Source organism: Cariama cristata, unplaced genomic scaffold (genome assembly GCF_000690535.1).
Source record: "Cariama cristata isolate BGI_N322 unplaced genomic scaffold, ASM69053v1 scaffold6491, whole genome shotgun sequence".
Taxonomy (NCBI): domain Eukaryota; kingdom Metazoa; phylum Chordata; class Aves; order Cariamiformes; family Cariamidae; genus Cariama; species Cariama cristata.
Window position 1 is genome coordinate 31,709 of NW_009600900.1, and position 27,491 is coordinate 59,199.

General features: G+C 37.7%; 1 protein-coding gene across 1 annotated transcript in view; it reads right to left on the reverse strand.

Moving 5' to 3' along the window:
- TBC1D1 (TBC1 (tre-2/USP6, BUB2, cdc16) domain family, member 1) overlaps window positions 1-27,405 on the reverse strand; it is a gene marked incomplete at its 5' end in the record, with an annotated part of 44,682 nt that extends 17,277 nt beyond the window's left edge. Inside the window, 6 exons of the mRNA XM_009710211.1 lie at window positions 2,076-2,234; window positions 5,136-5,297; window positions 8,481-8,666; window positions 19,489-19,628; window positions 25,333-25,583; window positions 27,319-27,405. Coding sequence (XP_009708513.1) covers window positions 2,076-2,234; window positions 5,136-5,297; window positions 8,481-8,666; window positions 19,489-19,628; window positions 25,333-25,583; window positions 27,319-27,405 — 985 coding nt within the window. The remainder of the gene's footprint in view (window positions 1-2,075; window positions 2,235-5,135; window positions 5,298-8,480; window positions 8,667-19,488; window positions 19,629-25,332; window positions 25,584-27,318) is intronic.
- Between the last annotated feature and the right edge of the window lie 86 nt (window positions 27,406-27,491).

The window sequence follows — 27,491 nt, forward strand, 5'->3', positions numbered from 1 at the left end:
TTTCATTCGCAGCAAAAAATACTCAAATACTATTTGAGTGGTTAGAAAAAGCAGAAGTATGATGGGTCAACTCTGTACTACTTCTTTACAGAAAAGACACGAGTGAAAACAATACAATAGGTATTAATCATTCAGATCAAATCAAGTACAGATTTTCACCTAAATTTTTATCATTCTATCACATGACATTTGGTTCCTTGCACAGCATAGCTTCCCCTGATGAAGTTTTTCATGGCAAATTCATTTAATCAAACTTAGTGATTATGGACCTCTTAAATTTCCCCACACAGCTCCTCAGACCCAAACAACAAACCCCACAACACAAGCCTGTTGTAAGTTCTGTCATGGTCTGGAAGATGTTATTAATTTTTTTTTCTTTATTAGGAAAGAGCATAATGAACACCGAGTTCAGTGTGGGATTATCCCACACACAAGAGTTGGGATCCTCTTGGAAAAACATCAGCTCCTGGTTTCTCAGACAATAAACTGAATCAAAATATCCAAGAGAGGCGAAAACAGTATCCTAAAAAATATTCACAACTGTAAATTCATGAGGATAATCTGTAGATTATCTGTAAAAACTTCCAATTCAGCCACATACCAGTGAGGTGTTATAAACTTGCATCAGATGGCTCACATTCAAACACAAATACTTTTGTGAGGGTAAAGGTTAGACATGTGAACATCTGACTCAACAGTTGCATATATTTGAATAATTATTGTCTTGTTAGAAACGCTTTAATGACTGCAACAGATTCCACAGAATACATAACCCAGCTGAGGAGCATCCATGCACCGCTTGGGGGCAGGACTGGAGGGAAAAGGGAACAGCCTTCATGAGGGAAGATGGAGAGGATGCCAAAAGGTAACTCTGTGAGGTCTATGAAACAAATGGCTGACCTGTGGGACCTTCTGAGATGGAGAAGTTGCTGGTACTGGTACAGATCTTAACGAAACCATCTGGGAGCAGCAGCAACCAGAGACAGTAACAATGTTTAATACTGATCCACATCTTACAGAGCATACTGACTTTTGGTCTTACTAAATGTTCCTGGGTTTTGTTATCATCTTAGTCTAGCAGCAGCAAGAGTCAATCGATGCAAGACAATCTCACACAAAGGAACTAAAAGTGATAAAGGAAGAGGACCCAGAAAAGTAAAAGGAAGTGTTAAGAATGGCAGAACTTTTTTCAGGTATATGAAGACTACTCTTTTACAATTGTCTGAAGCAATCTCTTCTGTTCCTACCCTAAAACAATAATTTAATTCTATTTAGATTTCCTTTCTCGTGTTTCCTTCTAATACTAGAAAAAACTTCTTGAGCTTTGAACAATAAATGAGGGAAAATGGAAAACTTTACTCAAGATGACCAAAATCCTGCCTGAAGCTTACTTACCAGTCACTTCAAATTTAAGAATCTTGGTTCCTAACCTCTCTCTACTGAACTCAATGGAGTATAGTATATGTGCCTCCACAGATGAATTTACTGTCCCTAAATCTGGAGCCAGCTACTGCTTAAGATTAGGTAGTGTGAATAACCAGCCTTAAAAAGAGCCTTTTTTTATTATTAAAAAGAGCTTCCTTCATAATTGTTTTAATACAAGTAAAAATACCAACTGCTAACAACTACCCATTAAAAAAAAAAAGCAAAAAGCAAAACTTCTGCATTATTTCAACCAGAAGTCTTTAACAGAGACAGCAAACACTGGACATCAGGAATGAATAGCACATGATTCAACAGTGTGCACTTAAATACTGACTTCCTTTCTTGACAATTTGTACTCCACAGGCCTGGGGAGTTCACTGTCAATATCTAAATACAGACACATTACAGTTACACCTAGCAACCTCTTTTTACCACATATTGCAAAGGACCTCTGTACTTGAAACGCAGATTTTGCATTTTCCTAATGGTGTCAAGTAACCGTTCTCACTTACAACAGATTAAAAGCAGTTCTTACCAACAACCTATTATTAAACTGTGAGAGGTTTTTTTATGTGTTATCTTCTTTTATCTAATTCTCTTCCAGAGATCATGAAACCTTTATTTTAATTTCAGACCACTACTGTACTTACCTAGGTCAATAAGTATTGCATGTTGTTGGGAAGTTAGTTGTTTTAGGAGTTCTTTATAAGGTGTGTCCTTTGGTTGTTGTTTACTTGGAAACTGATGTTTAAGATGGTATTGCTCTGCTAGAAACTTCCAGATCTCCCCACGGTGGTGACGCGGTACTCCTGAGAGAAGAAAGTCATTAAAACAGTAATTTATCAGCATACTGAGGGTTTAGCTATAGTTGAGCTAACAGGATTGAGGAACTGAAGATCTGTATCTGCTAAATATGCAAGCAGATCCTTATCTGCTAGATTGATATCCGCCATCTCCAGTAGACCATAGAAGCAGATCAAACTACAGTGCTTATACTTCCTCAACTAATAAAAGACATCAGCATCTTAGCAGGAGAGATTTAAGGCAGAAACAAGGTGAGCTGCCTAAGTCTAAGGTTACTGTTTACATCCAGTCCAAGAAGTACTAGAAGAGGTAGCAAAAATTGCAGTGTTGTCTCTAAAAAGTTCCATGCTTATCTCCCATTTTTCCATGTAAAGTACATAATAAAGTACTGCAATAGAACTAATTACAATTTTTTCATTAACATAGCACTGACACTGTTGTTAGGAGTAAGTTTTAGGAGGCAGGATGCACACATACAAAAAGTATAAACAAGTACAAATGAGACGTGATCTAGAGACTACAAGAGAAGGCAGATAATCGGAAAGCAAGTATTGTACTTCTAGTTTTGCTACTGGTTTGCTGAATGACTGGTACACATAAAAATGTTTTAAAGCTTGAATTTCTTTCTCTATAAAAAGCAATGACACTACTTAACTATTTCACATAGGTAACGGTAGCCTTCATTTGTATCTATATGCAAAGCTCTGAAGGTAATGGAAAGGTTATTGTTACATGCACACTATATTCAGCACAAGACTGGCACTGTTAAATCATCTACACAAGAAATCAATACACTCTTCTTTGGGAAAGTATTCTGTCTAATCCATGATGTACTGAAATCAGATATCACAGTTTGAAGTAACTTATGGCTTGAAGTTTTTTTGACTGCTTTTTTCTTTTGTTATATAGGTAACATATGGTTGACAACAATAGAAGAAATCAGAATTGACTCAAGCATACAACTTACATGGAAAGATAACAAAACATATTAGAGTAATTTCACTGCCTTTCATATAAGCATGAAAGGATATGAATTTATCTCTACAATACTTATTTTTACTACACTATCATAATCCAGAGACAATTGCTTGAAAATGAAATGCTAGTAGAAATGTATAACACTCGAATCCACACCACAAGTATATTTAGGGAATGTTTCTGTAAATTACTTTAGGGAACTTAAACCCAATTATTGAAAAGTCTCCAACATGAAACAGTGAGGGAAAGTGCTGTTTCAGACACTGAATGAGCCAGGTTCTCTTCTTCAGATACATATCTAAAATCCCATTAGCTTCAGTGAGGTTGAATGTGTCACATAGGGTAGAACTGGCCTAATAGTGCACATTTACAGCTGCAAAATTACAAACTAATTAAAATTCCCTTTAAGGAAGTAGTCTAATATTAAGTTTATCTCTGTGTACTGCATTGTACATGTAAAATATTTAGTTTACTACTTCCTAAATGAAAGATGCACTATATCTAAACATCTACTACAGTGTACATTATAGGTCAACACTATGTATTTGTTATCCTAATTTCACCCTGTGCATATTGAAACCTGCATTTCTTACCCATTTCCCTTGCTTACTCAGGTTATTTTTAATGGTTTTGGTCTAAACTATAACTTGCCAAACTCAATTTAAATGCACTTTTCATTTCTGCATATGTACAAAATTTGACATCACTCTAAGAACTCCGACGCAACTGGGCTCTAGAGAGCAGAGCATAATAATAGTATCAAGAACCAGGGATAATTTCCCCATCTACTGGCTACTTGTATGTGCTGCTTATTAGCAATCCACTAAGTAGGGCTTTATTTATTTATTTATTTAGCATCACCAGGAGTTTTTGAAGTTTTATTTTAAACTCTTACACAGGCTAGCATTACTGGACTATCAACAGCAATCAAGTTTCTGTCATGCTCAAATATTGACCGGACAGAGCCCTTTACCTACATGAATGGAAGGAAACTTGTGATAATGAACTTTCCTTACTCTGCAGAGATTTGTGCTTTGGGCATTTGATATTGTTAGAAATCTAGACTTACCTAGTCATGTTAAATGGACAATTTGGTTTAACTTGCTTGAACAACTTCATATAGGCAGGTGCAATATTTAAAATATTAAACTTAGGCTGGTGATGAACTCTTGACACTTCCTTTACACGTTGGAAAGCTTTGTATAGAACTATAGAAAGCTCCTTGGAGTAGCAATCTTCACCATCAGCTACATACGGCACTCAGCATAAGGCCTTTGGGTCTAACCATGGCACAAATAACATTGAGTAATAACCCAATTTCTTAGAACATTTCAAAAACATCCTTCAATTATATTACTTTTGATGCAGTGGAGAGAGGGGCTGGTTGCTCAGCCCTGCAGTTGTGAGGAAGACTGTAAGTGGTGTTTGCAGGTACAATGCAACGTCAGAAAAAAGGCAGTTCTACAGAGATATACATGTATGCTGTTTGTATACACACATACTACCCAGGCTGGAACAGAGAATTTCCAGATAACAGCGCAGCAGCGTCTTCAGTTATTTACACAATCATTTCTTTGGCATTTTCCAGGCTATTTTCTTTAATTATAACTTTTAATTTATAAAATCAGATTGCAACAATTGTAGTAAATTAAGGTACTGTACAACTCTCCTGTAAGGCCAAATGTTATCCAAAAATGAATACCAAGTACTGTAACTCAGGTAATACCATTGCAGGTACTGCTGAAAGGGACTGTTACTTTCATACACATAACCATGAAGACACTGAACATTGTTATTTGTTTAGTCAGCAACCTGAGGAACAGCTCTAGTGAGAATCTGGTTATAAGGAGTGGTTAAGAGGTCACTCATTCCTTTTCTAATAAAATGTACATGCATTTCAACAACTCAAAACAACAAACTGTGCTTACCTTGCCCAACAGCAGAGTGTATTTTTTCCACTTCAAATTTAATCTTTGACCTTCCAGGTGTACTCAACATTTTTTCCCAAATCAAAGTTACATCTTTTAAGCATGGTGTGACTTCTTCATAGTCAAGTTTCAGACGTCTGTTCTGCAAATTGTTTTCTGAAGCTAGGAAGTGATATCATGAATGCATCAGTTAATTTGACTTTTCACTTCAAAGTAGCATGTTTCATTTTAAAACATGACTTTGGCTGCATGTGTATAGACATATGCTTTACCCATCCTGATACAGACAGCTGTAGCTTAATTTTACTCTTTGGGCTTTTTTTATTCCTGGTTTCTTGCTGCTTTTGATTTTTCCCTGTAGATTATATTCAGTGTTTAACCATAGACCCATGTAGATACAAGCACTGATGGTTTTATTATAGCTATGTGTCCACACTGAAAGTGATTCTGTGTATCTAAACTCTTTTGTCAACTTGTTCACATTTTCCTCAGGTCACATAAAACATATTTATATATTAGAATATTAAAAAAACTCCAAAACTTAAAACACAGGTGGCATTGTTAGAAGATAACTTAAAAATGGTATTTAAGTTTCAGCAATATGAAAACAAACTCAGAGAAATCTTTCAATGTTCTATCTTCTGCAAACAAGTGTTTTCTGGTGCTTTGCAGCTTTTCAGTCTTTTCAGACTTTTCTGCTTTATTCAGTCTTCTTATACCACATGCAAAAATGTGACAATGGGAGTGACGTGCAAGGACTGAGGAGAGAACATGCTTTTATTAACAAGCTTATTTAGATACTGACACTACCCAATTCCCAATATCACACTTAAGCATTATCAGTAAAGACGAAACATATTGTACATTTAATTTTAATATTTAGCTCAGTATTAAACAGTAGCACTCTGAGGATAATTACTGCATGTAAAATACTTATTTTTACTTCCCAGAGACAAAGCATTAGAATGTTGGGCAGAACATTACAAAGCTGTGCTCGCTGCAGCATAGTCATTTGTTTTTTCAAGTGCTGTCTCACTATCTGAGCTCTTCATCCAGCAGCTACCTAGGACAACTTCCTTACTCCACAGCACATACTGCACAGCCTGGGTCTTCAGTCATGCCAACACCCTTCTCATTCATTCACTAACTAGCTTTAGACATGCTCATCTTAGTGAATTTGTGACAGTTTTGCAATTGTTTCTTTTGGGTGGACAAAATTGGAGCATCTGATTAAACTTAAGATTTTTATGGACATTAACGTCCTGCAGTTGACAAAAACTTGACTGCAGGCTGTAGATTCAGATAACTTGAATACAAGAGAATTAAAAAAAAAAAATCAGGAGTATAAATGTACAAAATGGAGAAAATTTATTTCTAAACGCTAGGTCTCTCAAAAATTCCAAGTTATAGAACGACTTGATAGAAGCTCATTTATGACAGCACTGCTCTAAGCTGAAGGGATTCTATAAATCATTGCCCTCGGTACCTCTTTCTCCAGATGGTCTTGGTCCCTTAGCCAAGTGCATTGTATATGTCCTGGTTTTGGCTGGGACAGAGTTAATTTTCTTCCTAGTAGCTGGTACAGGGCTGTGTTTTGGATTTAGTAAGAGAATAATGTTGATAACACACTGATGTTTTAGTTGTTAAGTGGTGCTTACCCTAAGTCAAGGACTTTTCAGTTTCCCATGCTCTGTCAGCGAGGAGGGACGCAAGAAGCTGGGAGGGAGCACAGCCAGGACAGCTGACCCGAACCAGCCAAAGGGATATTCCATACCATAGAACGTCGTGCTCAGTATATAAACTGTGGGGAGTTGGCTGGAGGGGCTCATGGCTGCTTGGGGACTGGTTGGGGATCCATCAGCAGGTGGTGAGCAATTGTATTGTACATTGCTTGTCTTTTTTTAATTTCTATCTGTCTTTTTGTTATCTCTCTTTTCATTATTATTTTTATTATAGTATTTTATTTTAATTAGTATTATTCTTTTTTCAATGAATATTATTCAATATTCAATTATTATTATGGGTTCCTATCTCAACCCATGGGTTCCACCTTTTTTCCGATTCTCTTCCCCATCCCACTGGTGTTGGGAGGAGGAATGAGCGATCGGCTGCGTGGTACTTGGTTGCCAGGTGGCATTAAACCATGATGTGTTTTTGGTATCCATGGCTATATTTCATATAACTGAATTAGCAAGTGCATTTGGTGGGAACATGCCTGTCACCTGTGGCGTTCTTAGGAAATTCAGGTATCAGGTGTTCTTCAGATATCAGGGTTGAAATAGGAGAGCTATACTGCTAGGAGCAAATAGCCTACAGGTGGGCTGAGTGTTCTGGGAGATTATATCCAATGTCTGAGATAGGTGTTTTCTCCTTCCAGCCAAGAGTCTTAGCCCAATTTTAAAGAAGGATTTCATGTTTGGTATACTGACCTTTTCACATGGCTGGGCCCTGACTCTACACAGTTCTTCCTGGAAGGCAATCCTTCCTCAAGTTTACACAAAGGCAAAGAAGACTTGCCGTTTTCATGCCAGGTACCTCACCCCCCTGAGGATCCAGATGCCTACTCCCTTCCTGAACATCTAAAATCAGCCAGATAGACATTTCTGTCCTCATCATTCATATCTTCAAAGGAGCAACTCTCAAGGGAAATCACTTGTGATTCTGTGTGCAGCTGCTACAATAAATTCTGTATTCTTAATCAGCTGCATTTTACGTGTAAAAATTGCCACCACAATGGATTTGTTGCAGCTACACATTCATCCACAGAAAAATTTCAGTTAAGAACAACTGCAAATTCCAGTTTCTTAAGCTCCTTCTCATCACCCTTCTGACTGATCTAAGTCATCACTACAAGGTTTGTACAGATACAAACCTTGCTTGCACAGTGTGTGTACTACTGCAGGCATCCATTGCTTCAAGTCCACAACCAGCTCCTTAAGAACTTCAGTTCAACTTCAAGACTCGCTAAACAGAATGTTGCAATGACCAATACTTAGACAATTACCTATGGATGCGTATGTAGAAAAGAATTCAGTTCGTGATAGTGATTGTGCTGAATTCCTTGTCAGAGCTTCTAGACACCAGACTAAAAAACCCCAGCCATGGTAAAACTAAAAGAGTATCAATTACGATAAAGTAAACAAATAATAAGGTGAAGTGAGAAAAAAAATAAGTGCAAATTGTCACCTACACTAATGAGAGCTGAGGGAGATGCTGCTTAACTGATTTACCTGTATGTTCCTAAATTTTTTCATTAAGGCTTGGTCCAATCCACTGTCAAGGCTGCAGAACAAACCAAAAAGTGAACTTTTATTGCAGTAGCATGTTATCAAGAACTTCACCAACCTTGTAACTTCTGGTTTTCTTTCTCCATTCTGAGGAGCAGTATCTGCTGAATAATGGCTTTCTTCCACAACTCGCGAAGCTCACGGGGTGTCCGTTTCCTTTCTTCTTTCACTGGCCCAAAGGGGCCATCTTCACACACTGGTTCCAATGGGGATCTGGGTGGAAGTTCTCCCAATTCAGAGTAATCTTTAAAAGAGAAAAGCTGTTGTGAACTACTTAGATTTCAAGAACAGGTGAATGAAGGGATGCATATACACGTCTACATATACACACACATATATACATACATATATAAAAGGTAGCTATACCAAGCAAGGTTTTCCAATAACAGTTTCGAGCAGATTTACAAACTGCTTCTGAATAAGAATCATATGGGCCAAAGCCTGGAACACTTGTCTTCTATAACCTGATAAAAACATTGTACCATACACCAAGACCATAGCTTGCTAATTACAGCTTTACAAGGACAGAACTAAAAGGAAAAGGCAAGTTTGAGAAATTGCACAAATACAACCTGCAGCTGAAACCTGGCATGGTTCAAATAGCAGATCAAATCAAATATAGCACCCACATAATGTAAAGAATAACCTGTAAACTGTGTTTAACAAAGAAAACACACACACTTAGCTGCACAAACACACCACCACCTAAGGCCATACAATGGGATGATCACCAGTTCTTAAAGTAAACATGCAGAAAGGGAGACAGGCACCTAAGACATGTTTGCTCTCACTTCTAATTTTTAACCATATCATAACCTTCTACACCATTTCTTTTGGCTTCAGCCGGTCTACTACAAAATGTATCTTTTTGTCAAGCATGCAAAGTAATTCTAAGAAGACTGAAAACACTACAAGAAAGTGAACATTAAATAAATGTCAGGCAAATTGAAAAATCTTTTCTTTTTAGGGAAAGGGTAAACAACATTGTTTTTAATCAAGTTCTCAAAATAAGAAGCATAAAGTTCTTAGACTTTGTTCTCTTAATGCCTGCTATAGTATCACTTAATTTTATTGTTTTATACAGCTTCTCTGAAGGCTCAGTAGTCTTTGATATAACCTGTATCTAGAAGAAAAATTACTCAATTTGCCACCTTTAAAATGAACGGTCAAAACCACCCATCTCTTCCTACCAAATCCCAAATGGAAAGCCATCGCAACAGCACTTCTTCAGCCAAACAGAATGGCTGTGAAATGTCTCCCCGAGGACAAGCTGACCAGTTATACATGCAAGAAAATGCTTTAAAATCAGTGCAACAAAATCCATTCCCCAGACTCTCCAGCTAAGGACAAGTACATCTGTGCATGCTATTTCAAATAGCTCCTGGAGAAGGTGCATTCCTGAAACAATTATTCTGATGGTAGCTCAGTGGTCCATTTCTTTACCATTGTCTAGCACAGTGATAAAGATTTTTAATTAAACACACACACACATTATCTCATCTCTGCAAACTAACAAAATAGGAAGGTTTTCAGCCCTTCAGATTCTGCTCAGAATGCTACCATATATTGACTCACGCAGTCCACATGCAGCTATTCTTTTCTTGTTTGTTTAAAGGCACTCACACAACTGAGCTCAGATGACTAAGTAAGAATGGAAATGTTCACAGCTGTTGGCTTCTGCGTTTCTAAGTTTTGCCACTGTCAATCTTTTCCTCTCAAGGAGTCAGAGACAGGGTGGGTCCAAATACCACCTGTTTCCTTATACAACACTTACTTGCTGGTTACCACAGTGAAATTCAAGGGCTACAATATACATATGAAAATAAATGCAACATTTTCAGCTAGCAGAATGAATTAAACATTTACAAACTTGCACTCACTTCAGTTATTCAGAACATTTTAGAGAACAACAAATTTCACGGGAATGAGAATTAGGCAAATGACAAATATTTGACACTTTAATGCCAATTACCATTTGTTGCAAAGAGAAGCAGGAGACACTGACAGATACATTCAGAAATACAGCTGGTTATGAAAAATATCAACACAATTAAGAAATTATATTATATCCCTTAAAAGAAATTGGGAAACATTAATTTATTTTTTCTTTACAGGTAAATGGAAATACTTATGTGGGCTAAAATCTGCAATTATAAAAGAGGCTTAGGTAAATGTCATCAGTTAGAGAAGGAAACGCACTTGATAATTCTCAAATTGTGTTGACAACAAAAGGAAAATTGTTTTGATTTGATTGTTGGTTTTGATGCATATACTATACTGTCAACAATATTCTGTACATTTTTATGCAGAATGACTACATATAATAGCTTTCATCCTAGTTTTTCTTGGTGCATATTAAATAACATTATAAGGGAAGTGCTCTTAAGGATAATGCTGGTAGAACTAGCTTAATTTGCTTGAATAAAATAATAAACTTAAAAAAATAAAAAGAGCATCTCTAAAGAAAGTTGTTCATTTCCTCTAAGGCTGCATTGCATGCACAAAATAACATCACCATAAGAAAGAGGAATTAATGAAACTGGTCACCAAACATCAATGCAAAAAGTAAAAGTGATCCAGATAGGAACACCTTTATCTGCTGCACTCTATTTGTAGTCTACTCGCTTCTCGTTATATTCTTGTAGCATCCAATATAGAATGCATGTACATCTTGGGGGAAACAAATCTATTCTCAGCCTGCACATCCTCTCAGTGGTTTATAGATCTCTTTTAGAGTCAGATCTGTATCCTGGTTTTATGCATATATATATATGCATACATGTGTTAGAAAATATCAGACTATCTGCAGAGACAGTTTATGGCTACCTACTTGCAAAGAAAACCAGGCTGGCAAAACACACACAAGGAAATGGATTAAACACATTGTATTCCTAAAGCAAGAATGAACATATCCAACACCTAGAATCTTACTGCCTTGAACATACACGTTCTGCTTTCTCAGTGCAAATTTTCTGGATTGGTCTTCAAGTACCAACTTAACAAAAGATCACCTTCTAATTTATCAGAGATGTTACTCACTTACTGCCCTCCAGTGATCAAACTGTGGCAACACCTGAACCACTGCAAAGCATTAATTACTCACAGCCATGGTCCTGCTTCCATTTAGGCTGAAAATTTCTTGTCTGTTACTGACTAACCTCGTAAGATCAGTATTCAGTAAAAGAAATTTAACTCACAATGCTTAAGGCTAGAAAAGAAAACAGAAAGGTTACAAAATTCTATAGGCCAAACCATTATGATTATCAACCCTACCTCTAATTCCTCTGTGGAAGAGTCCTAGGCTTGATCTTGCCTTCCAAATGGCAGCTCCTTTTCTATCTTTTCTTTCTTTCTTCTTATCACTTGTGGACATTAAACGAAAGTCTAAAGTCTACTCTGACAAAGAGTGACACATTCACAACCCGCCTTCCCTCCCATCTCCGTGCTGGCATGTGGCAGGATGTAGAGAAACCGAAATGAACCTGTTTAACTGGTCAGGTGGGCTCTCTAAAGTTTACAGAGTTGCATCAGCTGTTTGGCTGGTAAAGGAGGCGAGGGAGGTGGAATGTGCAGGTAATCCCCCAAAGCAAAGTAAAAAACCACACATTTGTAAGTCAACACTAACCCATGTCCATGAATATACAACAAGGTGATCAACAGACATGCCATCTGGCTTCCAGATCCAGAACAGACAAGAGCAGAAATAATGTAACAAGAAACTGAGTCTTTCATTATTATGCACAAAATATCTGGAGGATAGTAGAAAACGCAAAGATACATAGTAGAGCAATTCAACTGAACATAACTGGGAGCTCACATTCCACTCAAACTGCCATGTGTTAAAATACAAGTCATGCACAGCCTTCAAAACTTTTATTAGATTAGTAAGTGCACTTAAGCAGGATCTCAACACTTCAGCACACGCTGAAGGATTGCCTCCCTACTCCTTGCAAATATGTTCCTCCTTTTCCTGCAGCCTTTATATAAAATTCTACCTCCACACATGGTATTTCTACAAGCCTACCACATTACTACTCTTTAAGGTTCAGGATTGGGCAAGCTGACTTGATAACTACAATTATATTTTATCAACACACAGGTTATTTTCCATTTGAAGTTCATACTTGCAACTACCCTTCAGAATTACTCTTCTGTGCAATGCACTTCCACAAGTCTGTGAGTCCAAACTAAGTATTCCCCAAGAAACAGGGTACTTCACTGGGAAAGCCACTAGCTTTCTTCTGCTTGTGAGAACTTCTGCGAGGTAATGAACTGCAGATGAAACTGATCATGAAGTAGATGGAAATGTTGCACAAATGTACTAGTGCATCCATACATACCTTAAAATCACTGCTCTGATGCTCCCACCACTTACACTACCCAAGAAAGGACAAGGTCAATAGGAACAACAGACTGAGATGGAATTTGTACAGCAGATCCATTCACTTATACTCAGCTCTTTGGCTTCACGTGGCAATGTTTCAATCCTAAGACGCAGAGTATCCCTACGCTCCAAAAGGATCAACAAGTGCATTACACAAAACTCTCATGTGCAAAGATGACACACAAAACAAAGTACAAAAGATTATGAAGAAAATATCACAGTATATTACTACCAGGGACCACACTAAAGAAAGATTGTAAATGAAAGGCTGGTGAATGACTGCAGAAGTAATTAAAACAGACAATATTTGACTGGTAGTGATACAAACAGGAAATTTCATTAGCTCTAGAAGAAGCTACAATGAATATAGAGCATTTGCTGGGACCTGTGGGAGGACATTACAGTGTTCCAACAGTGAGTTATTAAAATGTTGCCTTAAACCTTATTTTTTAGGAAATTTCATTTGTAATTGACTAGAAAAAAATTTAATTGATCAATAGTTTCTTATTCAATCTCAGTATTAAACAAGGCTTTCCAAAACCAAGAAGAAAAAAAGGAAACCCACTAAGAGAAACCACACACACAAAGTAAAAAACAACAGAAGTGACAAACCCAACTAAAAGCCTGAATTTTAAAAACATTCTTTCAGAAGCACTTAGTCCAACCAACCTCAAATACCAAAAACAAGACAACAAGATTAATCTTTGACTAGAAACTGCAACAATTCACATAGAAAAGAAGGGCTTGTTTTATTTTTATAGGCAGTCAATAGGGAGGAGGCTCAAATATAATGCATTACCGCTGTCCTCACTATGGAGGTGTTTACACATGGCTCTCTAAATGCAGTGTTTACCAGTCACATCTGCTGTCTAGGGTTAAAAAGTCAGGCAAGATGTGGTGAGAACGTTGATGGAAGAATTCCATTAAGCATTTTATTTTCTGCATTGCATTATTTTTCTTTGTTGCAATTTAAATATTAAAAATTCAGTTTAGCAAACAAACAAGAGAATCTCCACAGTCATGTAAGATTAAATTGCCCAAAAGAAAGGACTTTCACAACATCCTTAGTTCTCTTCAGATCTTCCATCCAGGCAGTGCAACACTTTCTTTCATACATGATACAAAATTAAAGGGGAACTGCAAACTTCTATGACCAAGGATATAATATTCCTATTATTTTACACAGATGTCTGGAATATTTGACTTCATAACCAAATGTGGTAACATGACCAGGAGTCTTCTGCTACCAGAAAGCTTCAGACATGGAATCACAAGAAGCAACAAGTTCTTCTGGTCTGACACAGAACTTAAGGCAAAGGTTGGATGAAAGGTTCTTGAAAAATTGTGTATGTCAATACAGTTGATTAAAATCAGTTCTGAGAGTTGCTTTGGAGTTTGATATTTCTTTTAAAGCCAAGAGCTTCTTAAAAAGTAATTACTACCTCCAAATTCACCCAATTTACTAATATTATTAAGCCCTGAAAAACAAATGCCCCGATATTTCAGCGGGCACAGAAGCTGTCACACGTTATATGTGGTACTTACTGCTTATAGTCAAGCTCCTGTGCTGCAAATCAAGATTATGAGCATATATTTGCTCTGAGAGAGACAGAACTGAGTAATCAATTCTAACCAACTGGCTTTATTACAGCATTTACAAAACTAGTCATTAATTAATAATAATTTTGTTGCTAAAAAAGAACCATTAAAACAGTATTGAAGGACACATCACAAGTAATTTATACCACATAAACATTCTAAGTACAGAATGCTAAAGCAACAGTTTACAGTATTTGTGATACTACCACAAAATGATTTTAAAAGTATTTCTGCTTAAATATGGAAGGAATATAATGCTCACCACAAAGCACAGATAGGTAGGTACTAACTACAACTGGTTTTAAGAATAACTGATCTTAAAATGCAAATTTTTCTTCAGCACTTAGGATTTAACAGTTTGCTAGCTCTGTCTGCCAGAGACTGAAACCCAATTCATTTTAATGAGCAAATCAAGTTTTTTTTCTCCTGTACAGAGATACTTGCAGTTTCTAAAAGAATTTTTTCTGCAAGTTGTAAAATACTATGTAATTGTTCCAGCTAAAGTTCCTTTTTTTCATTTGAATCTATTTTCTGAGTACTGCTAAGCAATACCAAGCATCTCATTCCTCCAAATTGCAATTTCTTTCACTGTTCAACATGTAACTCCACCTCATTGCCCACCTTAAAACAAATCACCCATTCTCCAACCTAAAACTGACACAGCTGTTATAAAAATCTTGCTGTCTACTGCCAACACACCCCTTGCACCAAGAAAGCTCATGACAAGCACCATCACTTTCCCATCATTTACTTCCGAAAACTACTCACACCCCTTTTAAATCTAGCACTTGACTTTGGTGGGAATTCCTGACAATCTGCAAAACAGTTCTCCCACTATGACCAATTCTGAACAGTCAATATGTGAAAATTGCAGTGAAAATAGTCCACCGCATAGAGATTTGTAGATGCTGAATAAAAGTATGCAAATACGCTGCTGCACTGCAGTGCAAGGTGAAGTTTCATGATCACTCTGCACTGATCTAAGTGTGTCCTGCTCCTGAGCAGTGTAAGAATACCCACCCTCAGCTTCCAGCCACCTGTCCCCGCCTGCCTCCCTGTGCCTGCTATGGTGCTTGTGTAATATGGTGAGTGGGACTAGAAAACTGATGCAACTGAAAACCAATCACCTTTCTCGAGCGAGCACATACTTCAGCTGGTTTAAAATGATCACCAAGTTGTTCCCTTCACCTTTTTAACCAGTGAAGACAGAGAACTAGGAAGTCCTAAATGACTTGCATAGCCACAGAATGTGGCTCTTGTTGGAAAGACTCTATGGAAGTATGAAGATCTGGCTGCAAGTAGGGTAGGTAGGTATAAAGGTAAAAAAAATCAAAGAACTGAAAAACACTTTTATTACTTATAGTGTTTAAGACAGTGAGTGGAAGAGACAGAGTGAATTTTTTGTACTCATATATAGAAAACAGACCAAAAAAGCTTCAGAAAAAGAGATTAATGAAAACCTTCTTTCAAAAGAAACACAGTATTGTAACAGAACAAAGTTTGATCCATTTTGTAAGTGATCTGTGCTCCTCTTTTTCCATCTCCACTTTGCAGCACACAACACTCATTCCACACATATATAGCCCTCACATCTCAAGGTGGTGGTGAGAGAAATGCTATCCCCCACTGCTCCACATTGCCTGCAGCAGCACAACCATTCCATGGGAAGTGGCAAACAGCAGGAGATGAGGTTGGATATTTGAACTGTAGCTTGCTACAACAGAACTAGCATAATTCAACCCTGCAAACCTCCAGCTACCAGTTGGAAAGCAATAAAAATCTCTACAGATCATTTCACCTATTGCAGAAAATCCTTTCCAGATCTCCAAATCGGAGATCAGCCTCATCTTCAGGCTTACCAGAGATCAGCTGACTATCCTGCCAGGCAGCAAATTGCATAATGCTTCTCTGATGTGCTTCATCATAAAGTTATGGACAGAAATAAGGGAAAATAGCACAGAAAGGGGAAAGTGGTAGTACCCACAAGCAGGAGGCGGCTAGAGGAGGGCCTACACATGGGACATTGCTCCCATAACAACCAAAAGTAATGGTTTCCTGTACCTGAGGCTTTCTGTTGTCTCAGAGTGCTCACCTTGCCTGAGTGTGGCTGGATTGAGTCAGGGCAGGAATCCCAACTGGCAAGAAAAAATGGCTTTCCAGTGTATCTATTTGCAGTATTTTTTTGTAGCTCTACTGATTTAGGACTGTTTTTCATTTTACTCCTGAATTAGTAAGAAATGAACACCCTCCACGTATAATAAAACCCTCCTTTTACATAACGGTGTCTGCAAAACAAACAGTGTGCTCTCTGCCTGGTAATACATGATGCAACGACCAAAGCACAGCCAGCAATCATTTCTTTCCAGCTGAGTTACAGGAAATGAAGTTTTAGCTCAAAGTACTTATGAGTACTTCCTAAAGAAGTAAAGAATCCAGATGTGCAAGACCCTGAGACTCAAAGTGCTGTCAGCTTCATATGGGAACTCAGGACACTGGACATCTCTCAAGTTCAGAACCTCATAAGATTAAGCTCAAAATTTCTGAAAAAGCTATGAATTAGTTGTCTGGGTTTTCTTTTTTCTTTTTTTTTTTAAAAAACTTTTAGTAAACACACCTTCATAGCATGCTGTGTTAACCACACAGAGAGTGGCAATGGACATTACGCATCTTGAGATTCAGCTCACCACTTGCCTATACAAATGGAATGACAAATGTTAGGATCTACATCTTTCTGTGTGCATAAAGCTTAAAGTTGTCTCTATTTCTTGTGACACCTTACACATGCATATTTACTGATCAGAACCCAAAGAAGTTACAGTCACAGAGCAGTTTCATTTTGTTGACAGTGCCTGCCCACACGTGGTCAAAGCAACACGTAGTTCAGGCATACTGGTGGATTTTATGTTTAATATATAGTTTAGTAAAGCAGCCTATGCTAAGCTTGACAAACTTTATAATCTCTGATTCAAAGAGATCTGGGCTGGTTGCCTGACTTACTAACTTTTTAAAAAATCCCTAATCTTTTTTCTTACTGCTGTCCTGCACAGTACCCTGTAGTGGTGTGTGGGATATTGCACTTGAATGGAGAAATGGGTCAGTGGAGTCTCAGACTATAAAGGGAAACTCATGAATGTTCCCTTCCTTCCCTCTCCCTCATGCTTACTTTTGCAGAACATGACAAAACATGCTATCTTTAAAACCTTCTTTGCTCTCTGTCCAATTTGGCTGAAACTGATCTTTTAGTGATATATCAGCTGTTTGCACAAATTCTGTTTGCACAGGAAATCAGTATAAAAAGAGTAAGAAAGACTTTTTTTAGAAGGAAAAAAAAAAAAAAGGAAGTACAGGTAACTTATCAAATCAATAAACTTCACTGCATGTGCTCCTTCTCCTTGAGAGAATATGAAAGAAAGAGGAACGAGATGATGAATGATAGCTAGTTAAATTTACTTTGGAACTACAGACGTTACTAAGTTAACTGTGGTGGTGAGCCCAATGTAACATCATCTGTACAGCAACTCTCTTAAAGGCTACAGAGACTGGATCATGAGTGAGTATCCTTTACTGCCAGAAATGTTCCAGGAGATACATGAAAATCCAAATGGAAAAACTCGATACTTGTTATAAATAATAATAATTAAAAAACTAATTCCGAGTTGTCTCCCTCTGTTCATAAACTGAAAACAGAAAAAGAAAACAAGAGTGAAGAAAAAGGCCAGATATTTTAAATTGCTCCTCCTATTAATAGCACTTCCTGTTTTCCATTTGGACCACACTTGTTTCTCCAATCATTCTGCTTATCCAGCTGTAAGGTTGTTAAGATTGTATCTTGCAGCTATTATGCCTCAGAGGAAATGCTTGGATAGCCAATTTAGGGTTTTTTTCCTGTTTAATATGGGAAGGTTTTGTGGCTTTCAAAACCAAGTAAGACTACTTCCAGTCACAAAAAGATGCATCAAACCTGCAAAAACAGTAGCTTCACAGAACAGTTGATGTTGAACAACTCCTTCATATCCCTTGAAGTACAAGAGAGCATTTCACATGTATGTTTACCCAATATGCTCTTGAGATCACTTCATTTTGAAGTGCACTAAATTTGACTGGCATCTATGCCCATATACAGCTTACCCCATCGTCAGTCAAATTATGTTGCAAGCAATGCGTTAATGACAGAAACACTTTTGTTATGTGCTGTGTCCAGTTAAGCAAGGTCCCTCTTTAAGATGCACAAAAAATGTCTCAGTGACATTAAGATGGTTACTTTTTACTATATTTACTATAATGTACTGTTCCTTCCTCTTCTCTTATACATTTTCTTATTTCTTATACAATGGCCTTAGAGATCAGTCAGAAGGTAGAGTTTGCAGAGCTCAAGCTATGAAATTCAAACTTTAGAGAGCCAGAGACCATTATCTATAGACACAAGCTTCTCTGAGGCATTCTTGGCCTCAGCATGTGCTGTATTATCTGCTTCACATAAAGTGGGATGCATAAAATGATGCACCTGCATGCTCATTGCACTGATTTTTTTCTAGTGTCCTTCTTTAACTGTACAGAATTTTAGGAAATAAATATGAGAACAGTGGATAGCTATGGCTCAAGTGGCAGATGTCACAGACTGGTGCAGCATACGTGAGGTCAAATTCAGTCTGGTATGAAGTACACACTACAGAACTCAACTGAGGTCATAAAAGAAATTTAATTCCTTCTGCTAGGCCTGGATTTTTCTAGTCCATAGTTCTATACTCCAGCAGGGAAAGATGAAAAAGAAGCATCACGTTTTCTTCAGAGCAATACTTGGTGATATGTTTTTTCCCAGAACTCATTAAAATGGTATACATAAAAATAATTTCTTCCCTAGTTACTTAATTTTACACAATCAGAATTATGCTACATAGGAAGCTGAAAAATAAAAGCTCAACAGCTGCTGAGCTTGGCATGATCAAAAAGTAGGTGGGAAACTGCAACGACTGTACAAACAGAGCACCAAGCAAATATGTCCACTTGGTAGGCAAAATGATCCACACTTCACAGATTACATCCACTAACAACATTCATGGGAGCAAATAAACACAAACTTTACCATCATATCGGCTGGGAGAATCACATGCTTTCTGAGGGGTTGCCACTCGCAGGAATATCTGTTGCCTCCATGAATGCCGTCGAGTCCTTACAGGGCTGTCTGCACCAATGGCCTGTTGGCTGTGTTTGGATTCGTAGTCACTAAAATTGCAGAACATAGAATGGTTTGTGAGTGGGTCACCAGAGTCTGCTAGTGAGAGTGACAGAGTCTTCAGTAAATACAATAACACAAACCATCAACTAAGGAGTGTGGTGTGCTGTGCACATGCTAGGTCAAGCTCTTCCTGTTAGGTAGGTGAAGCTTGCTTTGTGGCAGCAGGCTCATACAAGGCTGCAAACATCACTTAGGTTCAACAAAACGGGCTAGCAGCTCTATGCAATCTGCTTTCTCCTATTTTAATTAATTTTCAGCTTTCCTTGCAGCACCGTATTAAACACAAAGCATTAAAGACACTTACATCATAACGTATATTTACCATTCTGCTATTTAAATGCCATCCACAAAATCTAGCAAATATTCATAGCAGACAAAAAGAACTGCTGATGCCTTTTATCAGCACATATCAAGGAGCTTTATAAACACCAACCAAACTTCCAACCTTCTGTGAACTGGGTATGTAATATATTCCTTCACAACACAGATTTGGAGCAAAACTTTTAACCTTTGTGTTCGCAAGTCACCATGGGAAATAAGCAACAAATTTGGGAACAGTGTCCAAGAACTTCGGATGTTACTCCTTTGATGTAATCCACAACCTACATACAGAGATTTTTATTCAGCTGCTTTACTCCAGCCATTCACTAAACAGTTGCATGAGTCTTTGTTGAAACTGAAAGGGATAAATAAACTTCAAATAGCTCTAGCAGCAACCAAGAGGAGCATTTTACAGGCCATCCTCTCCTTCCAATTTGGGGACACTGACATTGCTTAGGATGAACCCTGTATATTCTCTTAACTGAAAACTGCTAATAGAATAATAGAATCATTATGGTTGGAAGAGGCTTCAAAGATCATCAAGTCCAACCATACACCCGATGCCACCATGCCCACTAAACCCACTAAACCATGTCTCGAAGAGGCACATCTAAACGTTTTTTGAACACCACCAGGGATGGTGAGTCCACGACCTCCCTGGGGAGCCCGTTCCAATGCCCAATACATTCCTTTGGCAGGAATAAGCACAGAAGTACACAGATGGAAGTTGCATGACCATTACAACATCAAAACCGCTAAGTTCTGCAATCCTAATGGGAGAAGAGTCTGGGATGGCTACACCCTTTTGACAGCAATCACATGCAGAATACATGCAAGTGAACTGTTGCACAAATCAGGTTTTGCAAACACGAGAAGCATTTCAAATACTTCAGACAAAGAAACCTTTGAAAACACAGTTTTACCTCCAGGTTTTAAGAGAGAACCCTACCTTATTGTGCTCCTAAAGTCAGAGGTGTTATTTTCATCTACAGGAGCCAGAAATTTTAAGAAATTTGGCACAGAAGAGGAAGAATGAAGCTTTTTCCTTAAGGCAGTACGGTAGGAGATGCTGAGAGTGCAGTTGGGAAAAGTATAGTTTAGAACAAAGAAATATAAATCCACAGAATAAAAATAGTACATACTGCTAGGTTTCAAACAAAAATCAGCTAAATCCTGACGGCCTGAGTATCAAGGAAACTAAAGTCAAAACTGAAACTGCTAACAAAGTGCTACTCTAAAATACATATTTGTTTGGGCAAACTAAAATGATCCAATATAAATAAATGTACTTCCAGTAAAGTTATTATTCTTTGCTATATCCCAAGATTTTTAGTGCACATTTCAAGTAAATTCCTCTAATCTAGTAAGAACTGATGCCAACTCTATAATTACACATTTACTTAAATATCACTTTCAATGATTGACTAAGTTCAGGGGAAAAGGTTAGGAAAAGCTGACACTGATAATCATTGTGCTGGCAAATGAAAAATAAGACTTTGGCAAAAATCATTTTGTAAAGCATTAACTGAGTTTTATTCAGACAAGCTTGGAACTTCAAGTTAAAAGCTGAGCCTTCTGACTGATCATTTAGGATTGTGGCTCTATTTATGCAACAGACAGAAGCCCTAATCAAATTTCATCAACAGTCTTCTGGCCAACATAATTCTTTCTTTTAAAATAACAAGCCCCGAAAATACTCAGAAGAAGGTTAATAGAAGGAAGTGAGAACAACTCGGATAATGTAAAGTTTCTTCATGGAATGAAAACACAGAAAATTGTTTGGCTGATGATACTAGAAGACCTTTTCTCGGAAGAGAATACAAAAACACGTGAGTAGGAGAATTTACTCTGAAAAACTAAGTTTAAGAAAGAACTGCTTCTAATAAACCATAATGATATACCTGGATGGCATTTCACACTGTTTCCTGAAGATGTGAATGGGACGGGGGGATACCCTGGGATAATCACTAGTATGAAGTGAAGCAGTTCTTTAGTAGGTGGTACTGAGCACGAAGAAGATAAGGCTATACTGTGGTGTGCCCTGCAAACAGGGCACTTACAATTTTACTTACAATTGCATTGTAAATCCATCATGATTACACGGTAATTTCACTTACAGAACACAATCAACTTGAGCAGTTTGACTTTATTGATTTAAACTCATTAACCCATTTGATATCCCTACCAATCGCCGTTTTCAGTCTTGTTGCTTAGAGGGTCAACACGATATACCCTTAAATGACAGAGAAAGGGAAGGAGAAGTTGCTACTTATGAGTGCAGAATCATTACCAAATCTACTTGGAAAAATTTACTTTTGAGAATTTAACCTTCAGTATTCAAGTACATCTTATTAAAATGAAGAGTAAAGAGGACATTGTAAATTCACATTTCCTCCCCTGAGCTATACCATACTTCTGAGGTGAAGCTAAATTAAGAGAGATGCTAGTTAGTACTCAGCAAATACAACTGAAGGAACTGGTGAAACAAGATTCACAGTTGAGTATTTTCTCAGGGCCAGAAGAATCAGCACCTTGGAGAAACAGGAAACCTTCACCCAAGAGAAAAAAACCAAACAAAAAAAAGCAACAGCAATAAAAATTACTTGCCAATGGCCAGTGACTGTTGACAGCGCTTCCAAGAACATTTGGTCTCATTAGCCTTTTGAGCTAAAATAAGCAGTTTTAGCTCAATGAGTTAAGGAGGAGTTTCACGGTTAAGATTTTTAGGGAGCTGCTTCTTTCAAGTTCTCAGGGAAATGATGGGTTAATGTCCTTTTCTCAATGTTCTCTATATGTATTTTTGTTCTAAGAAAGAAGGTACAGAAAATTACCATTTCATATTACTCAAAGTAACCAAGACAAATAGACAAGCTGTTGGGTTGGGTTTTTTTTTTGTTTGTTTGTTCTTGGGTTTTGGGGGAGTGGGGGATGATTCGTTTTTTGGGTTTTGTGGTTTTTGGTTGTATGTGGGGGGTTTTTTTGTATCTGCTCTCCACAGTCCTGCTATTTCTTGCCCCATTTAGTTAACTTAGTCAATTTGCCTTTAATGTCAGGTGCAAAAGAATATTAATACGTTTCTGTGTTTCCATGAACAAAGCAGAACAGAACTGAATAATTCAGGAGGGACAGAGTGAGCTGGATAACAGATTCTTGGCAACTTAGCCCTCACATAATTTAAGCAGTGCTGCTGTCTGCTGCATAACAACAAGCTGCTTTGGAGCAACTGGCTTTAAAGAAAGTCATGTGTCCATGTGTCTGAAAGAATTTTATTTATTAAAACAAAAAATTATATAAGTAGCATCTCTACATTCAGTAGGGGAGCAGTTAAAGAGTTCCCTCTCCCACAAAAATCTATCACTTTTGGTCTATATTAAATTATTCTAATTATCTACACTATAGACCTTCATATTTATGACATGCTAAAACAAACCCTACCCAAACTAAGTACAGGTACTAGCTCACCTCTTTTGTGCAAAATGCCCACTTTGTTCTCCACTTGAATTATGCCTTAGATATTTAAAAAAGTTGGGCGAAGAGGCCGAGGGATTAAGACGAGCTAGGGTAGGAGAACGTGCAAGTTGACTAGTAGAACTTTTAGATTCACCGACAGATGCGTTCAAACCGTATGGTGAGATTCCAACCGCAGTGATGGAGTTGAGGTAGCACAAAGAACAAAACACGGCAAAAGAAGAAAGGGGGGGGGAGGGAAAGAAAAATGAAATCCCTTCTCTAATCTTTGAAAGAGACTTAGTATATACAAATGAGCCATTTCCCATGTTTTTCACAGTTAATGCATTAACTCTAAGAGGCTGAACATTTTAACCCAATCAGCAAAGCCCCAAATACACACTTACAGGCTTCAGCAAGGCATTTCAGTGTTATGACTAAATTTAAACTCCAAAAAAACTGTCACTGACACACCCATTTCTTCTCCCTCATATGTGCTTCCCCTTGGTTTCTATGATAAAGTCAGGCATATGATCAAGAGTTCCAATGGATGAGAAGTGAAATGCTAGATGAAGAATTTATTTATACTTCGGAAACAATTTACGAATTGAGGTAAGCTGTTCAAAAACACTCAAAAAACATACAAGACTTGTTCAAAGTCTATCATTCCAGTTATTTTTGAGAACTTTAAGTATATTTTTCTTCTAAGTTTTCCATTTCCTCTGATTCCGTACATTTGCTATGAAGGGGAAGCAACAGTGATTTCTTTTTAGTTTGAGTTATATGAGGGAACAGGTACACTAAGGTCTTACACGATCATACTCAAACAGAAATAACCAAGGAAATTAAAGATATACTTAATTTCTAGCTCCATTCCTATAGTAAGATAAGAAGTGATTGAACAAGCAGCTACAAGCATCAGGGAAAATCTCATGGAGATAACAGACCAACAACACAAGTCGTAAACTGCACTACAAAAACATTCTAGTATTTTAGAGTTAAAAAGGTTCAAAGAAAGGACAAAAAGGCAACCCAGGTTATGTTACCTTTCAAGTACTGTAATTCTCTTTTTTTCACTGTCATCACCTATTTCAGGCATGTTCTTTTACTGCCCTGCCTCCTGCAGGGAAAAATGAGCTGGAACACATACAGATTTCCTACTGTCTAACTTGTGTAAACGAGCAGTTTTGGCAGTAAAACAGAAGCCTACAGACAGAAATGTTTCCATAGTAACTGGAAAAAGACAGACAGAGGGAGGGAAGAAAACTGCCATAAAGTTAAGAGGAGACTTTAGAGATGTAGAGGCAGGTTTTTGAAAGAGGATAGCTGGAAGAGTATTAGCATGAAGGCAAACAATAGCTTGCTTTTGCAAGTAAAATCTACATAGGCTCATTGAAAAGATAGACAGGAGCCTCACCTCTATCAACAATTAGGCAATTTGTGTCAGTTTTGTGTGTTATTTTAAAGTCACACATGAATTCACCAACTAGTAAGGTTTTCAGCATCACAAATGCTACTGGATTTTTCTCTATAAATAGACAACAAGAAATAGTATTTATTTATACTGCTCGCAGATCAAAACAACAAAAATCAATGAATATTGCTTGCAAAAATATAATCTAACCCCTTGGGAGCAATCCTATGTTGTGCTTACACTTAGTTTTGTGACATATACTGTGGAACTACACATCTCATGATTTCTCTCCCCTGTGGAGCACACAGGGCCAAAAGTGTTTTTAAACAGAATACCTACGAACCTCCAAAGAGTGACACACTGCTGCGATACATTTCTTATCCATTAAGAGGACATACCTGGTATGCAATTATCATTCCCAAATATGCCCTCAACAAGCGAAATCATAGCCTGCTTTTAATAAGTCTTACTTTCTTTTGTGAGGAGTCTCTGTGCTCACTGAGTGATACCTCATAAGTTTCCTCTGGGGAACAGATGGTGATGTTTCAACAGGTACCAGAGATTCCTGGCTTTCTGTTGGCAAATGACTCAGCGTGTTTGCTCGCCTCCGAAAGCTTTGCTGAGGTAACATAACAGACTGCTCAACAGGAGAATCATCTGTGTCGCTGGAGAGATCACCCACTGATCCACTGGTCTTGACAGCATTTTCTGTAGGAAGCGTAGGAATTCTGTCTTTCTCTTTTTCACACAAGGGTGGTTCCTAGCAGTGCAAAAAATGTTATCAATACATGGGTTTAGAATCAATCTTTGAGGTTACAGTAGCATGCCATTATTCACATCCCACAGAGACCTGCTTCAAGCTTGCACATCTTTATCATGATAGCTCAAAGAAAGAATCTTTGATGTTTTATGGCTTTGATATTCATCATCTAGGTCAACAAATCACAGTCTCTATTGTAAAGAGAAAAAGTAATTTTGAGAGTAATTGTATTTTACAGTATGTAGAATACAACTCAGAGGAAATGGGGTCAGAACAGAACAGATGGGTCAGGTTTGAATAACAGTGACGGCAATGAAAAGGGTGGCATTTCAGAGTACTGTATATTTAGCACCCTATCTAACAATATAATATTCCTCCTGTCTATCTGAAGATTCATATAAAGGACTTTAATCCTATGACTAGATGCATGTTTTGGTCCAAAACCATGCATTTTTCTTCATTCCCCATGTCATGTGTTTTCTGCAGAGTTTGCCATTCTTTCAAAAACATAAGCAGAAAGAGCAGACTCTTGATTACCTGAAGTAAGGGCTCCATAGGTGACTAGGCACTAAAGCAGAATCAATAGCTGTATACAAGTCTGCAGAGTGCTAGGCTGCCTCCAGGGAAGAAGGCTGATTTCTTCTATGCTGTTTGTTTGTATTGTTTTATTCAGACTAAAAGCTTCCTAACCACACAAAGGGGAAATTACTCCACTTCTTGTTTCAGTTTGATGTTTCTTATGAATACAATCCTGAATTCACACTATGTACTTCCAGGGCTGAAACCAACCAGATTAGGACCAGCAGCATGGTAATTATCGCATCTGTTTTGCTGCACACTGTTGCAAGATTCAGATAATGTTCTAGAATATTTTATTTCACATAGACTTACACGATAAGATACATACATACAAAATACATGTTTATATACAGTACAAGGCATTTCTAATTCAAATGGAGACCCAATTGCACTGCTCTTTCTTATAGAAGGGGAAACAGAATGAAAAGCCTGAAAGCAACTTGAAACTTTCAGAGAACAGAAACATAGATTTACTATGAGTCCCACCTTGTCAAAAAGCATGGAAATCTCCAGTGAAACTCTACAGGTAACAGCATCTTACACGTCACCATTATATTGACATGTGACTGCTGTTTCTTAGTCTGAATGTCTGTTGTCAGAGTAAACTGGGAAATTACTTTGTTCAAGTTGTCCCTCAGAGGACTCACACACATTCTAAGATGTTACATATATGAAAAATTATTTGGGTAACCAACTTGCAAATTCTAAAAAACTTAAATACTGCTTCAAGCTGGGGGGGTAGGGGTGTGGCAAAGGGGGAAGGAGAGGCAGTGGCTGATCCAAGAGGCTGCCTGCAATGAATGCAGCCCTGTCACCCTCAGAGGGACTTGGCACAGGAACAAAGACACACCCTATGGATCAGCAAGTGGCAGCAGGACTCTTACAGGTAGGAAGAAAAGGACATACCTACCCTCCCTACTCTGTGACACTGTTTTTATCATACTGTTTGGCTGTTCTGAGGTTTATTTCTTTTCACGCACAACCAGTCGATCAGTTAGCTTGTCTATTCCGAAGAAATAGTCAAAAAAAAATGCAAGATGTTAGAACAGAGCAGTTGTATGAGCAGTTGGTAACTGCATTTCACATCTGACTAGTTGTTTCAGGGAATAGTCTCTGAAGTTTCTAAATATGTACATTCACCCCAGGCTTTACTTACTTTACTTGTGCTGCTTAAGGTACTGGACATGGAGCTGTCCAAATCCACAGCACCAGAATTGTCCAGCAGACCTCTGGCTTTACTGCCCTGTAGAGATAAAGCACACCAGCAGTTAAGATTATGATATATGAGGCATACCTCATATATTTGATGGGTGGACTGTTCGATGGATG